General features: G+C 37.3%; 1 protein-coding gene across 1 annotated transcript; it reads left to right on the plus strand.

Moving 5' to 3' along the window:
• Positions 1-627: 627 nt before the first annotated feature.
• LOC133723258 (kinesin-like protein KIN-14B) lies at positions 628-13,864 on the plus strand. Its single transcript, XM_062150077.1, has 23 exons — positions 628-1,017; positions 1,215-1,338; positions 1,444-1,530; positions 1,729-1,899; positions 2,044-2,150; positions 2,541-2,672; positions 2,784-2,962; positions 3,079-3,240; positions 3,434-3,525; positions 3,844-3,995; positions 4,279-4,452; positions 4,902-5,048; positions 7,529-7,717; positions 9,115-9,186; positions 9,799-9,854; positions 9,977-10,187; positions 10,503-10,694; positions 10,809-11,000; positions 11,347-11,697; positions 11,858-11,956; positions 12,105-12,245; positions 12,336-12,494; positions 13,155-13,864. Exons 1-23 carry the CDS (start codon positions 784-786, stop codon positions 13,608-13,610), a joined length of 3,879 nt encoding a protein of 1,292 aa, XP_062006061.1. The 5' UTR covers positions 628-783; the 3' UTR covers positions 13,611-13,864.
• The last annotated feature ends 3,411 nt before the right edge of the window (positions 13,865-17,275 follow it).

Raw genomic sequence — 17,275 nt, forward strand, 5'->3', positions numbered from 1 at the left:
AGAGATCGGAGAGGGGAGAAGAGAGAGAGAGAGAGAGGAGAAAGAGAAGAGAGAGAGTCTGTGATTTGGATCGGGGAATAGAGAGAGGTGGTTTGAGAGTCAATGACAGAGTTGTAATTTATTAATTGGTATATTGTAAGATTGTAATTTCACATTTAAATGGAGTAAATGATCACACAAATTTTTTAGCGGAGTAAGTGGGTTCGTGTTGCATTAAATTTGGGTATTTGGTTAGAAACGCTAGATTTTATTTGGTCAGCGACTATCTAGTAATGGAGCTTGTTTCGTAGGCCCTAACCTTCGGCTCATTGATTACGGGTTGTTTACTAGGATAGTTTTGGTGTTTTTTTTTTTCTCTTGGGACCTAGTTCCATCAGTTCTATATGAGGTACACTCCACACGCACTCTCACGTGCACTGCCTTATCTACTACAATCAAAGACCCCCCCTCCCCCCCCTCCCAAATTGAGAGCGAGGCGTGAACTAATAACAAGCACAAAACTTCTGCGACCCAAAACCCCTAAAAGTGTCCCTAAATTCCAAAACGACGACGTTGCGCCTCCCTTACCCAATCAGATGGCACAGTCTGTAATACAGACACATATACACCCCCCCTCCCTCCACTCCATTTTTATGTCCCCAAAACAAAGAGGGAAAAAAAAAGCCAGTACCAAAAAGAAAGCCTAAATTTAGATGATCCCAAGTCTCTAGGTCCACCAGAGCGGAAAGCATTTTCATTTTCGGTTTTTCAAATTTGGAAAATTTGAATCTAGGTTTTGCGACAATGGCGGAGCAGAGGAGCAACAAGTGGAACTGGGAGGTCAGTGGCTTCGAGCCGCGCAAGTGGACCAGTTCGTCGCCGACGGCGTCGACGGCGACGGCGAGCTTGGACGACAACGACGGCGGTTACAGGCCGGGGCGGAGGTACTCGATCTCGGCGGCGTCCGCGTTGGCTCAGTCCGAGCTTTCGAACCAGTCCGTCACGTCGAAGCTCCAGAAGCTCCAGGAGAAAGTTAAGGTATGGCGGTTTCTAGGTAATCAGGGTTTTTGAGGTGATTAGTGGTGAGAGACTGAGAGTCTCAGTGGTTTAGTGGAAGTGCATTTTGAAATTGTGATGAAATGGTTTAGTCTCTGAGCTTGTTGAAGTTGTGCTAGTGTTGTTTATGTGGAGATTATGGAGGTTTGTGTTGATTTTTGCTTTTTGATTTTGGACAGCTTGCTAAAGAAGATTACTTGGAGTTGAGGCAAGAAGCGAGTGAATTGAGTGAGTATTCGAATGCGAAACTTGAACGAGTTACTAGGTATCTTGGTGTTCTTGCTGCAAAGACCCGAAAGCTAGGTAAGGACGAAGGTTGTTAGCTTTCTGTGGGACTTTTTTGGTAAGGTTTTTAATGCTGTTGGGTTGTTTTAATGGAATTTGAAAGTTTGTTTTGAAAAATTTCAGATCAATTTGCCCTTGAGACCGAGGCTAGAATTTCTCCGCTGATTAATGAGAAGAGAAGGTTGTTCAATGACTTATTGACAGCCAAAGGTACTCATCTTCTGTGAGTTTTCTTCTTTTGGAACTCTTTCTCTCCTTTACACACACACACATACTCAAACAAACACATGTGCATGCATTTTTTTCACACTTAGGTACATTTAAGTTATGTTGCAAAGTTATTTCATTGTAGCCAAAGTTACTAAATTCAAACGTGGCAGTCCTTTTTAATTAGCCTTTTAATTCCAGGAAACATAAAAGTATATTGTCGTACACGACCATTATTTGAGGATGAAGGTTCTTCAGTTGTTGAGTATCCTGATGATTGCAATATCCGTGTCACTACTGGTGATGCTGCCTTGTCCAACCCCAAGAAGGAATTTGAACTTGACAGAGTTTATGGACCTCATGTTGGACAAGGTGAGAAAACCTTTTGTTCTTTCATTATTTTCTCCTTTAACATTGTGGTTGTCTTACATCACACAAACACACGCATATATCATATACTCCTACTTTATAGTACATGTGTTTCTAAATTATCTCTGCCATTATTTTGTTTGTCAGCCGAACTTTTCCGTGATGTTCAGCCATTGGTGCAATCAGCATTGGATGGATATAATGTTTCCATATATGCTTATGGGCAAACCAACTCAGGAAAGACACACACTATGGTTACTCTCTTTTCCTCTCTCTCTTTCTTTCTGTGTTTTGTTTTTATTGTGTGTCTATGTCAGCATGTGATCCACGATGGACTGCTATTGCTATCAAGGCCTTATAACTTCAAATGTTTTATTAAAATTCTTATATGAAACGATTGAAAATTTTAAATCATGTAACAGATTTTAAAAATGGATTAGAAGTGATTTTCAACCACTGAATGAACCTTAAAGCCTGGTGAAGTATATCTCTTCTTTATCTTTTTTTCCGAAAAAGCTGGAAATTACTTTATTGTTATGGATATTTTTTTTCCCCATTTCATTTTTAATCAGAGTAGTTTCAATTCTATCACATTCACTTCAAGCACCATTTCATGATATTTGGCTGTCTTTTACATTTTCCAGGAAGGATCTAGCCATGACCGTGGTTTATATGCTCGTTCGTTTGAGGAGCTATTTGATTTAGCCAATTCTGATTCAACTTCTACTTCTAGATTTAAGTTCTCTGTTACAGTTTTTGAGCTCTACAATGAACAGGTGTGTATTTTTAACAAATATATCCTGATTTCTGGTTTTGTTTTCTAAATGGTTTTCGAGCATGGTATTATCATGGTAGACTTGATGTGAATCCCTTCCATGCTCTTTTAGATAAGGGATTTACTCTCGGAATCAGGAGATGCTTTGCCAAAGATTCGCATGGGATCTCCAGACTTCTTTGTAGAACTTGTCCAGGAAAAAGTTGATAACCCACTGGACTTCTCTAAAGTATTGAAAGCTGCATTTCAGAGACGAGGAAATGATCCCTCAAAGTTCAATGTTTCTCATTTGTATGTACCTAAGTTTGTATCCTCAAAACTTCCTATATTGATTATAGCATTTATTAGTTTATGGTTATACTTTGGATAAAATATCTGAGGTGGAATTCTTGTTTCTCTATTCTCAGGATCATCACGATACATATATACTATAATAATTTGATCACTGGGGAAAATACATACAGCAAGCTCTCTCTGGTTGACTTAGCTGGAAGTGAAGGATCAATTGACGAAGATGATAGCAGTGAACGTGTGACGGACGTGCTGCATGTCATGAAATCACTTTCAGCGTATGTTTCGAATAAGAGTTTTTAGTTTATTGCAACCAAAGTCAGATATTTTTTTTTTCAGCCCATACTGAGGTTTTGCATGAACACTGCATCTGTTGATGTGTTATCGTCTTTCTATAATGTGCAAATGTTTGTGTTTCTAAATTTACTCCTGTCATCCTGTACTCAATTGCATTTGATGTTGTGCATGCAGATTGGGAGATGTTTTGTCTTCTTTGACTTCGAAAAAGGATGCTATCCCTTATGAAAATTCAATGCTCACTAAAGTACTTGCAGACTCACTAGGTAATTCTATCTCCTTTTTCTTTATTATTAAACCACCTTACTTCACAGCTGTTTTGACATTTATGTTAGAACTGATCTTGGTCATTTCATTCTAAGATGAAGGAACAATGATAACGAAAATTGCTTTATTTACTATTGTGGTTGCCTGGTTTGGTGGTTATTGTGTGAGATTGACCATGCTGTTCATCACCCCTTATGGTCCTCTATGTGACCGATCGATTTATCGTCTGGGAATATATATAGTTCTATATTTATTTTTCTTTCATCAGTTTAATTGGCAAAACTCTTTGGTTTCATGTTTAAATAAAACTTCTGCAGGTGGAAGTTCAAAAACTCTGATGATTGTTAATGTCTGTCCAAATGCCTTGAATTTGTCGGAGACATTATCATCTCTCAATTTTGCTTCTAGAGCTCGAAATGCTGTTCTAAGCCTTGGTAATCGAGATACAATTAAGAAATGGAGAGATACAGTAAGTTCCTCTCTCTTTATGTATCATATTTATCTCTCTCCTCGGAGCTGAATTATTGCTGTTAGGAGTTCATTGAATGCTTAAAATGAGATAAAAATATTAATTTACACTTGGTACAGAAATAAACAGTTCATCAATTTAAACCTGGAGTCCCTATATAAGCTTGCTGAGTTCACGATTCCTTCAAGACAATCTACTTTTTGAGTTTGTACTGGTTAACACACTGATATGAGCAAATATAATGAATCAATTTTTGATATTGAATTTGTGATGGCTCTTGTAGGCAAATGATGCACGTAAGGAGTTGTATGAAAAGGAAAAAGAAAGTCAAGATCTGAAACAAGAGGTTTTGGGACTTAAACATGCACTGAAGGATGCCAATGATCAGTGTGTCTTGCTCTTCAATGAAGTCCAGAAGGCGTGGAAAGTTTCTTATACATTGCAGTCAGATTTAAAGGTTCTGTAACTTTCTGAGGCTTTCCAATTGACTTAGATGTTACTGGTTGTTGCTGGTAATTGCATTTGGTCTAGCTTTCTGGTTTATGCTGTTTGTTTCTCTTAACAGTGAACCTCACGTCCACTATTATTGTATCATTCATTGTGATCTATACGACTTGTTCCTTTAAAAAAAAAAAAAAAATAAGAAAAATTGTCTTACAAGTTACTTGAAGTCAAAATAATTTCTTCCTGAATCGGTTGCTTGAAATTTTGAAGATGTTTTAGATTAATAGCCAATCTTAATGTTTTCTGGCTTCTTGGTTTAGCAACTCCAATTGATGAATTTCTTTACAGTTGATTTAAGCAGTCTAGTTGATTGTTGTGTTGTTGGTGTTGTCCTATCTACATATGTGATTCGGTATTGATCATGTAGTTGCTAAACTGGTTTAATATTCTCATTTGATGCAGTCAGAGAATATTATGCTTGCAGATAAGCAAAAGATAGAAAGGGAACAAAACACACAGCTTAGAAACCAAGTTGCTCAACTGTTACAGGTAGAGCAAGACCAAAAGATACAGATTGAACAACGAGATTCTACAATTCAGGTTTTGCAGGTTGGTCATGTCTGCTTATTATTCTCATTTACTTTTGTTAAGGTTTAATATTTTCTCTTCAACTACTGTAGAACAGCTGTTCAATGATAATGCTGTGTTATATTTACCTGATTTATTTTTTGGTAACGTATTATTGGCTTGGAGTGGTCTGATATGAGTGAGTATCAAGTATTAAGTTTAGATGCGTTTTGATGATTTTTAACAAATGTACCTGTTCATGTCATGTCATGTCAGTATGCTTATAGAAGGCTGTAACAAAGAGTCCATGTAAAAAAGACTTTCTAAAGATCTCTATTATGCTTGCAAGAGTATGAGTTATCTGGATGACTCACAGAAAAAAAGTTGAACTTAGTGTACAATTCAAATTTAGTTCAAACTATTGATATGTATGGAGTGAAGAGAAAATCATTTTTTTTTTCTCACATAAAAGTAAGGAAAGAAGAGGTCATGATGTTTTTTTGGGAGGCAATATTCACATCCCCTTTTTGTATCTTCACTCCATTCTTTATTGTTTTAATTATAATAGGCCCTCAGTAGCTTTTAACTCCCTCAAAGTGAAGCCCAGCTCTTCTCAGTCACCCAATCAACCTGTTTCACGTGTGAATCTCTTGCAAAAAATCTCACACATGAGAGATGCAAAACCTGTCAACGGAAGTATCATTTCACAGGCATAGGCTATTAGAAGCTTCACAATTGCAAATGTTTCCGGTTTAAACAGTGACAGATAACAAAGACACAATGGCCAGAATGCCAGATGCTATGGTTGGTTTGACCTACGCTGTTGCTCAGATCCAGAAAACTTGGAAGTCACTTTTGCTGAAGAGGGGATTGAGTTCTGTGATTCGTTATGCTGTACATAGGTATCGGCTGTATGGTAGCTTCCCTACATAGAACCACATCTCTCTTTTGTGTATCAACTGCATAGCTGTATCACTATGCCACATTGTTCATCTATTTCACTCCTTCAAAGGCCACTCACACCTCCTCTTCAATCAAATTCCACTCTCATCCATTAACAAAACTTGCTGTCCAGTGGTTTTATTAGGAGCTTTCATCGACCTAGTAGCAGAACTTACTCGGGTTCATGACACTATTTTAAGGGATGAAGTGCTATGGTGGTGGAGGTTTTGGCTAGACGTGATACAGTGGTGGAGGTCCAGAGTTGGTCACGGAGGTAGAAAAACTAAGCGTGAAAGTTCTGGGGAGTTACAAAGCTACTAATGTTTGTTGAGAAATTATAAGAATAATAATGGGGATGGAGTGCAGCAAGAACAAAAATGTCGTGCGAATATCTCTTCCCTTTAAGACAGTTAAAAAACAAGTAGAATTAAGCAGGGTTTATGTTTAAAAAGCTCCTGTTTTTAACGCCGCTCTTCATATGAGCAACTGAGGATATTGTCGAGTCTGCTTCAAATCTCCAGAGTTTGGTTTTATATCCGCTTCATTGCTTTATAAGCCCTGTTTTTATATTTAATATTATATATATATATATATATATATATATATATATATATATATATATATATATATGGAGCCGTTCGAGAGCGGACGTCCGCAACCCAGAAAAAGTGCGGACGTCGCTGCTCCGGCCTCGATCGAGCTGCGACGGCGCGGCGCGGCTTGCCGGAGGGAGGCCAGGGCGGAGGGGTCTGCGGTCGGGTGGAGTCGCCGGCGACGGGTTTTGCAGTGCTGCACAAAACCTGCAGTTGCAGGTGAGGTGGCTGCCCAGAAACCGGCAAGCCCGACCTCCTCCGACCTTGAACGATGCCCAGAACGGTCCGGGACGCCTCCGGCCTCCCTCCTGCAAGCCCCGCGCCGCCGTCGCCGCCTGCTGCGTCGACGTCCGCACTTTAGCGACAGTGCGGACGTCCGCCCTTGATCGGGCCTGTATATATATATATATATATATATATATATATATATATATATATATATATATATATATATATATATATATTTTCCTTATATGAACTTTATAAGCATGTGATTTATTTAGAGCTTTGTTAACATTAGACTTTTGAGAGTTATGGACACATAATTAAAAAATAATCCAATCATTTCCCTCTGTACTCCTATTAGTTCATTCAACTTAATTTAGTTTGTCTAAATTTTGCCAAGTATTTACAGTTGATTGTCAGGGAGCTGTCAATTGTAGGGGTCAGCAGTTGGGCTTTGTTTGCATAGCTATTGTTTGACTTTGTTTAAGATATAACTCAGCCCAATTATGGTTTAAATAATTACAGATGTATGTTGCTGAATGTGGTTTTTACATTAAAGTAATGGTGGCACTTTTCATTGTCAAGTGGAATGAACATGTTTCGAGGTTCAATTTCATTGTATTATTAAAAGGAGTTCTGGAGTTGAATTACGATGGAACTATGGTTATGTGAAAGTTTCAAATTTATATTTTCTTAATCAAGCATTTTTATATTGCAAGATTGCACTGTGTGGTGTTCTCTAAGTTTAACTGCTTGATTCAGGACAAAATTAAAAGCATTGAATCCAAACTCAATGAAGCTCTTCATTCCAGTGATGGTCCGTCAACATTAGGCTCAGGACTAGGGTCTGCAACTCTGTCAAATTCCAAGGCAATTGGGGATGACATAGCATCTCCGCCCGTAACTAAGAAACTGGAAGAGGAGCTTAAAAAACGGGATGCATTAATAGAGGTATGCTCTTCTACCATAATTTGACATATTATCTCTGTAGAATAATGCTAATTACTCAATGATCATGGATCATCATGACATCGACGTGGCCTCTTATATATTTGTGAGCATCTTTTATTGTAAATGGGCTAGACAATGAGGGGTTAGTAGGAACCGTTAAGCCCATGGTTTGCTCCCATGTTATCTGCATTTCGAACACCCTCACTGTACCTACCTATCTATTTCACTGGAGTTTCGTATCTCCTAAGGATTGTAGGGTTTGAAACAAGGTCCCACTTTTGATCCCTGGTCTGCGAAGCGGGTTTTGGGGACTTCTAGGTATCGAAAAAGAAGAAGAAGAAATTGTAAATGGGCTAGAGTATGTATTATCCATCCTATCTGTGTCCGAAATACTCTGAATCAATACAAGGCATGTATTTAAGTTATCTGGAGTTATTAGAGGGATGTACTTTTTGTAATATGAGTTGAAGCAATAACATGAATATATCCATCCAAATTAAAAGTTGATAAGATTATATATAGACCCTTCAATGGAGTCATATACTATCCGGTTAATAAAAATTCTATAGATCTAAGCTAGTGTCATCAGCGTTGTAGCCAAATTTTTTGTTAAGAGGGGTCAAACTTACATAGCTAGTAAATTAAGTCAAGAGAGAAGAAGACTGGGTGGTTTTAAAATACTCTATACTAATCTACAAATAATTACCTAATGACATAGAAAGAAAATTTATTAGCCCCGAAGTTTCTTCCTATGATAAACATGAAAAAGAGAAAACAAACCTGTAAATAAGGAAGAGATAAACAAATTAAGGAGAGGAAGAGGAGGAGAGGAATAGATACAAAAGAAACACATTTATTTTTTAGAATCAGGTGTCATAAATTAGTTGAAAGTAACTATTTTATTGCTTTAGATGGGGCAAAATGAGCCAAGTAGCTCATATTTCTCATATATAAAAGTAAAAACTTTAAGACATAAGGGACTTTGTCAAGATGGTGAGTAGGGTCGAGTGATCCTCCTGATGCCTATGTAGCTACGCCTTTAATCATCATGCTACAGTAGCATGAAAGTCCCAATACAGAACTTGTCTCTTTTATTTACAATGCAAAAAACTACTGTAACACACAAGGCATGATTCTGTTCTGGTTTCCTTTGAACTTACCTCTGGTTTTGTTTTTCTAGTATTTGTTTTGAATTGGATTGATTCATACTTAACTACAGTCATTAGGAACCAATAGTTGTGTTATGTAGTCTCTTCCACTATGGGTCAGTCTCCTATTTCATTCATGGTTTTGCATCTGCATCAAAATGTGATCTCTTAATCTATTTTTCTAATCTCATTTAGAATGCTGTTACTGTTCTGTTTGGTTCTGAAATGATGACTTTGCTCTCTCTTCAGAGGTTGCATGAAGAAAATGAAAAGTTGTTCGATAGATTAACAGAGAAAGCATCTTTGGCTGCACCACCACAGGTTTCTTCTATTCCATTTTCATTAGATTTGTTGGAGGGCATCTTGTTATACAGATGCAAATCACACACACACAAACCTATGTATCTTTGTGCACCTCATACTTTTTTCTGCTATTCCTGGTATCTGCTACTGTGTTGCATCATTCTGTTGTTGTTGCTCTTCTCCCCTCCGCGCCCCCCCCTCCCTCTTTTCCATATGTTTGTCAAATCACATCTGATGTCCTTATTGTTGCATTCATAGAGTTTCTTGATTCATGGGAACTAGAGCCTCTGACTCTATGATAGCTATTTCATGTATTAATGTGTTTCTTTATGCCATTTGGATAACTGAAAGGTTTGGGTGAATTCCAACTATGAAAAGTTTTGAATAGCACAAGTGTGATGTCATGTGATGGTATGAACTACTAGGATAATTTTCATTATCTCTGATGTGAGGTTGTATAGAAACTATGTTCACATTCGTTTTTTTCCCTGCTCGCTGATGCCATGTTCATCAGATAAACTATATTCACTTTATTTTCCCTTTGGATGTGAGACTTAGGTCATTCAACTTCTGTGCTTTGCTTTGGGGATTGTTCTCGAATTCTGATGTTTATGTATTTTTCTTTTTCAGTTGTCAAGTCCACTATCCAAGGGGCCGCTAAATGTTCAGTCTCAGGACCTTGTGAGGTAATAATTTAGTCACAGTTTATGATTCATGTCATTTTTGTCTTATATTCTACTTTTCAACAGTTTGTATCTCCTAGAAAGAAGTTTCTTACTAAACGTTCTTTTTCATTACTTTAAAACAGGAATGATAGTAGAGGGCTGGATGTTCCTTCATCACTAGCTGTGACTGCAGATAAAACTGATGGTACAGTTGCTTTGGTGAAATCAGGTCCTGAGAAAGTTAAAACTACCCCTGCAGGAGAATATCTTACTTCTGCCTTGAATGATTTTGACCCTGAACAACATGACAGTCTTGCTGCCATTTCAGATGGTGCAAACAAACTTTTGATGCTGGTAGGGTTGGTCATTGGCTTTATGTGTTTCATTGATGATAATGGATGTGGTGTCATAATGAATTTGTTTTTAAATGAGTTATTAATGGTTCACTTTCATCATATATACCCTTCATTTACCAAAAAGAAAGAAAAAACATATGATTCATTAACCAAAAAAAAAAAAAAAAAAAAACGTTACCGCCAAGTTGAGTCGGCTCATTCTTTTTTATTTTTTATTTTTTAATTATTTGCAGACACGGTGCATCCAGTTCTCATATTGGTAATTCATTATTATTCTTTCAAGTTTGATGTGCACACATGATCTTTCTTACAGGTTCTGGCTGCAGTAATTAAAGCTGGGGCTTCTAGGGAGCATGAAATACTTGCTGAAATAAGAGATGCTGTGTTCTCTTTTATTCGTAAAATGGAACCGCAGAGGGTAATGGACACCATGCTTGTATCCCGTGTTAGAATTTTGTATATTAGATCTTTGCTTGCTAGATCACCAGAGCTGCAGTCCATCAAGGTAATGAAATATGACAGACGTGAACTTTCAGTTTGTTGCTATGCTTTATTGTTTTTCCCTTGCTCCCTGTATATGATTTAGTGTTTTACCGTTTTTCCATCTTTTTATTTATAGGTTTCTCCCGTTGAGAATTTTCTAGAGAAGGCTAATACTGGACGTAGTAGAAGCTCCAGTCGGGGTAGCAGCCCTGGAAGAAGTCCTGTGAGCTATGTTGATGTGCAGGTCCAAGGTTTCAAAGTGAATCTAAAGCCAGAAAAGAAGTCCAAGTTCTCATCTGTTGTATCAAAGATACGCGGACTTGATCAGGTAGCTCCAAAACTGCGGTCTCTCTCTCTCTCTCTCCCTCCTGGCTTTGGAATTTGGATATAATCATGATAATAAAGCAGGAGATACAAAATAGAATTCTTCCAACACAGGCAGAAGCCAGACCACAGAATGAAGAAAAAAAAAAAACACCAGACATTTTCTCTCTTTCTTTTCTATTTTAGAGGAGAAGATTGTTGTACACTCTAGTCTTTAAATTCTCCTGTTTTTCATTACCCGTATTACATGCGCTCCTTTAATTGTTTTGCACTTTGCTTTCACAGTTCTCTTTTGTTAGAAATGGTTTGTAACTTTATGTGGATATGGCTCTAAGCGCTTAAATGTACAGGACTCTCCACGGCAGCAGATAACTGCAGGAAAGCTTAGGGAAATAAATGAGGAAGCAAAAATTTTTGCAGTTGGAAATAAAGCTCTTGCTGCTCTCTTTGTTCATACACCAGCCGGTGAGCTGCAGCGCCAACTCAGATCCTGGCTTGGAGAGCATTTTGACTTTCTCTCTGTTACGGGAGATGATGCATCAGGAGGCGCAACCGGTCAGTTGGAGCTTCTTTCAACTGCAATAATGGATGGTTGGATGGCCGGACTTGGTGCTGCAATTCCTCCAAATACAGATGCTCTTGGTCAACTTCTATCTGAGTATTCGAAGCGGGTTTATAGTTCTCAGTTGCAGCACCTGAAGGTAGGTAGCATTCATGGGTTGTCTGGTTATATAGTTTACTTTTTTCTTTTGGTCCACCAAAATACTTGAGGGCCAAATTACTTCTTTGATAATATGCACCTGTGAAATCTCTATCAATGAATTATTGGTTCTGTTTTCAATTTTTCTTTTTATATTCCAGGACATTGCTGGTACATTGGCATCAGAAGGGGCAGAAGATGCAGCACAAGTTGCAAAATTGCGATCAGCTCTTGAGTCTGTTGATCACAAAAGGAGAAAGGTAGTCATTTTTATCTCCGCATATTGAAAAGAAAATAACATCCTTACAAGGAAAAAGGATGTAGTTCTATTACTGTACCTCTGTAATTCTATTCTAGTCTCTTGACAAACCAGTTATCAGATATTATACTAATTTATGGTTTTATCAGATTTTGCAACAAATAAGAAGTGATGCAGCCTTATTGACATTGGAAGATGGAGGTCCGCCTATTCAGAATCCTTCTACTGCTGCTGAAGATGCACGATTAGCATCTCTCATTTCCCTTGATGGCATAGTGAAGCAAGTGAAGGTTTGCCTCTTTGTAGTTTTAGTGTTTTCCTTATTGATTTGGGGCATTGTAAATCAAGAAAGGAGAAATCATGATATATCTACATTACAGGATATAATGCGACAATCCTCTGTAAGTACCTTGAGCAAGAGTAAAAAACAACTATTGCTTGCTTCTCTAGATGAACTTGCCGAACGAATGCCTTCCCTTCTTGAGATTGATCATCCATGTGCACAAAGGCAAATTGCAGATGCTCGTCATGTGATTCAGGTATCTATGAAATGTTAGACCCTTATATATACATATTTAGCAAATGCTTCTTCTTAAACTTTTGCAGTTGTGTATTACAACATTCTCTATGGATAAGCTTGACTAGAAGGGAAGCTACATTATCCGTCGCAGGGAAAATTCTAGATAGTAGAAACAGTTAGCTCATTATAGAAAAAGAGAGAGAAATCGGATATGCACATTGCCATGTCAACTTTTTTTTTTTTTTTTTTTCAGTCACTTCTTTCTCATCCTTGTTTTTCATTGGTTGTCTATTGCGGTTTTCCTATCTGGAATCTTTTATGCTCTTTTTGGACTTGCTCTGTTTATTCAATATAAGTAAGGTGTTTTTGAGTAACTGAAATTACTGGAACAATAGAATTGAGCTGAAAATGAGCTGAATGGACACCTTGTTTATATATGGCTGGGGAAAATATAAACCCATCTAGTAGCTTGAAGAAAAGAACGGGTTCAAGCAAATGCATGTAGAATCATGGATCTATTTTCATTCGCAACTTTCTTCATGAGTATTGAAGTTAAAAAAGCTTCTTTTTAACTGATACAAATTCTTCTTTTTCTTTGGGTGCATTAATACTTTTGTCTGACAATCTAATGTATTTGATTTGTTTGCTTCACCCCCCGTAACTTCTTTATTGCTTGCAGTCCATTCCTGAAGAAGATGATAACCTTCATGAACAGTCTCATGCTCGCAAACCATCTACAGATTTGGGATATGGTACTGAAACTGATGTGGCCCAATGGAATGTCCTGCAGTTCAATACAGGCTCAACAACCCCATTCATCATCAAGTGTGGAGCAAACTCAAATTCAGAATTAGTTATCAAAGCAGATTCCAAGATTCAAGAGCCTAAAGGTGGTGAGATAGTGAGGGTTGTCCCAAGACCTTCGGTTCTAGAAAATATGGGCCTTGAGGAGATGAAACATGTATTCTCCCAACTCCCTGAGGCTCTAAGCTTGCTTGCCTTGGCAAGGACTGCAGATGGAACACGAGCTCGGTATTCTCGGTTGTACCGGACTTTGGCCATGAAAGTTCCCTCACTGAGGGATTTAGTTGGTGAGCTTGAAAAGGGGGGAGTCTTAAAAGATGTCAAGTCATAAAAGAAGACTTTTGGACTCCATGGTTGCGGTGTGTCTTGTGTATCATGTAGTTATTTCATCTCGGCATATGGAAACAATTGTTGTAATTTGTAAAATCTGTAGTGTGCAATCTGTTGTAAACTGTGTTGCTGCACGGCATCTACACATTAATGCATGCCTGCATCACTGGCATTTTTAGCCATCTCATGTAAGTTCTTCATGGTTGGGATAATTGCCAGTGAAATTTATAGCAATTTTCTATGCATTTTGAAGCCGTAAGTGATCCATGGTCAGCATCGTCTTTGGAGTATCCTTCAATGAGTCTGAGCCTGCCTTTTCATAGTTGAACTTCTGTTGAACGAATTGGAGATCATAATGGGGTTGAGAAGGTGCTTTTCTTACCGAGTTTGATTACGAATTGTTTCGAGACGATTTGCGGGTCCAACCAAAATGTAAAGAGTTAAGCAATCTAGACAGAGATTAAAGATGGTGAAAGAAATGAATGGATTTGAAACCTGTGATCATATATAGTATGAGATGCCCGTTGAAGCAAGAGAGAAATACAAGGCCCTGGGGTTCTAGTGTATGTGGCAAGTGAAGAAGCAACCTAGGCTAGTGGTATAGGCAAGTTCGAACCTGTAATTGTGCTCATCGTAGCTGCAGCCTTAACAAACTAAAAACTGAGGAAAACCCCAGATTATACTGATGCAAGATTCAGAGGAGAACAAGAACTCAGCGAGTCTTAGTAAGCCAAATTGATTGGAAAACAATTTTCGTCGCAGGCTCTATAACTGAGGTTCGTAAGATATATCAAATTTTCAATTTTTTTGTCTCTGCTTTAATTTAGTCCTTGTCCCTGTAGGAAATATGATTGTATTAGAGCATCTCCAACCAATCTTCTAAAACAATTATGTTACGTTTCGGTCAATGATCTATGTGACAATGAATGTGTCAAATATTAATTTATTGATATACGTATCGGGTCTAATACATGAGTATACGATTCATGAATTGAATTGATGAAACAAACATAAAAAGTATATGAAGATTATAAGCATGTAAATTTTGGATGTATGCCAATACATGCACATATGAATTGTATGTAATTGTAACCAAGTTTTAGTGACCGTTGGTTGTGTATATACGGGCAAGTCATTAAGAAGTAAAAATAACATATATTTTTAATCTGATTTATTTGGTTTTGTATATGACTATTTACACATGATTTTTTTAGTGTGAAAGAATGTGCTTATTAAGATGTTGTTGATGACTAAAACATTTTCTTATAAATCTTTTCAAACCCCATGCAATTGAAGTTTTGGCATTTGGCATGGTTTAAAGTTTTGTCAGCAGCTTTGTGCAACTAAATTGGTGATAGCATGGGACACAACAAACGTGATTGCTGCCCTTGGAAAGTCTGGGCTTAATCTAAGCGATATTGGAGGAGTGATGGATGCAATTCGTCAGTTGATGTCAGAGTTTGAACGAGTTACTTGGAAACATGTACGAAAGCGTAACAACCAAGTCGCTCATACTCTTTCTAGAAAGGCATTGAAGATGATGCAAGCTATATTTTGCCAAGAAGTTGGGCCTCCTTGGCTTCATGAAATTATTGATGTAAGCAATTGACGCTAGTTATGGGGTTCTCTTTTGAGAATTATTGCCCTGTTTGATGTATTTCTAGTTGAATTAATAAAAGTTCATCATTAATAAAAAAAAAAAATTGACTAGACATGATAGGGAAAAGCAATGAAAAACTAATATGCGTTTTGCACCAAGTTTAGTGGAACCAAATCTACAACTTTTGGTCATTGTAGCAATGCATTCAGGTCAATGATATTGATATGGACTAAATTAGATGCGTATCTAGGGCAACTTTGGTCATTGTAGCAATGCATTTAGGTCAACGTTGTTGATATGGACTAAATTAGATATCTATACTATTATTAAGAGAAGAGGCTTTGTTAGCCAAAATCAAAAATTTTGACAGAAAAGACCTTAAGAGATTAAAATACTTTGAGAATTAATTAAATCACAAAGGTTATTACGACAATTACAAATTATATTTTTATTAATAAAAATAAACAAAATAAATCTCACAACCCACTTTTCTCTCCCACTAACTTCTCTTAGACTCTCTGCAATAACCGTTTTCTTTTTTATTTTCTGAAAAAAAAAAAAATTACTTGCACATGCAGAGCATGTGTGGAGGAAGGCTAGCTAGTATATATTTAAGGCAACCATATATTTATTATTTTATTTTATTTAATTTTTTTAAATAACAGCTTTAGAATCAACAGTAACTAAAACAAGGTCATGTAATGCTGACTTGTTAAGCATCAATACATGAGATGTAATGTAAAATTTTCACAAACAACTACATGTACATGATTTGCGAGACTAATCACGTTATTTCCTCCATCAAGTTGAAACTCTTTATTTTTATGGTACAAAACGCTTAAAGACTTAATATACATTCTGCAAGCTTATAGTAATTTTGGGTTTTCCATCAAAAGAAAGGAAAGAAAAGAAAAGAAAATACTATAGTAATCTGGGGACTTCAGGTTAAAAGACCATTATGTTACTAATAGTGTCACTCTCATGGATCAAACTAATGTACAATAAACAGATATTTGTAAAAACCATTTGACTATTTCTTTTCCTGGTATCATACAAAAAGAAAGTTCTAACATACAGAAAGAAGTCGAAGAACAAATGTAAAACAAAAACCCCTGTTGATTTTTTTTTATGGTTTATTTACTCTTTCTTAACATCAGCAAATAGATGGTGGAGGAACTGATGTTGTTGTGAGGGATTTTATCCCCTTGGTTGTTGTTTGTCTTTTGATTAGTGTATTGGGAGTTGGATGGCATCGGTTTACCAGTACCGATTTTCTGGTTGTTCAGCTTGCGGGTTTACTTCGGCGAACATTCGTGGCTGGTGGCGGCGCGGTTTGGACGGCAGTAGTTAGGGTTTCAATTGTACGTTGGGCCTCTTATTGGGCCTATGATTTAGTTTTAATTGTTGTAAGGATTAGTTTTCTGATACTAGATCTTTTGGAGCTCAGGCGGAAATTAATTTTCCTTTTTAGTTTTCTGTCTGTTTGGGCATGTCCAACAGATTGGTTGTGTGTTTCTACTTTCAGCCCATTGGGCTAGCTGTGGGGCAGCTTAATTGATCCCCTTTGTCCAAAAAAAAAAAAAAAAACATCAGCAAATAGAACTTCGCCTGCTCATGCTGTGGCTCAAACTGCTGCATGCTTTGTCATCACTCAGCTAAGAGCAACTCCAACAGCTTCCCCATATTTTGATTTTTCTCTACTTTAGGGAAAAATGAGCCTCTTTTGCTCCAACAGATTCCCTATAATTATCCCTATTTTAGAGAAAGTGAGGAAAAAGAAAACCAAATTCCCTATATTTATAGCAATCTCTAAAATTTAAGGAATAATATGGAGATTTTAGAGATTGCTGTAAAATAGAGAATCTGTTGGAGTTGGAGAAGAAAAAGATGTTAAAGCTTTGACTTTTGCTTCCCTATTATACATAAATTATAGGGAAGCTGTTGGAGTTGCTCTAAATTTGGACCTCTTAGGAAGGCTGCCACCATGATTTCTCTCGTCTGGTGCCCCAGCTTTTCCAAAACACTTCACCTTCGTAAAATTGATCGGAAAACAATTTTCGTCACAG

This window comes from Rosa rugosa, chromosome 1 (assembly GCF_958449725.1).
Source record: "Rosa rugosa chromosome 1, drRosRugo1.1, whole genome shotgun sequence".
In the NCBI taxonomy this organism is placed as follows: Eukaryota; Viridiplantae; Streptophyta; class Magnoliopsida; order Rosales; family Rosaceae; genus Rosa; species Rosa rugosa.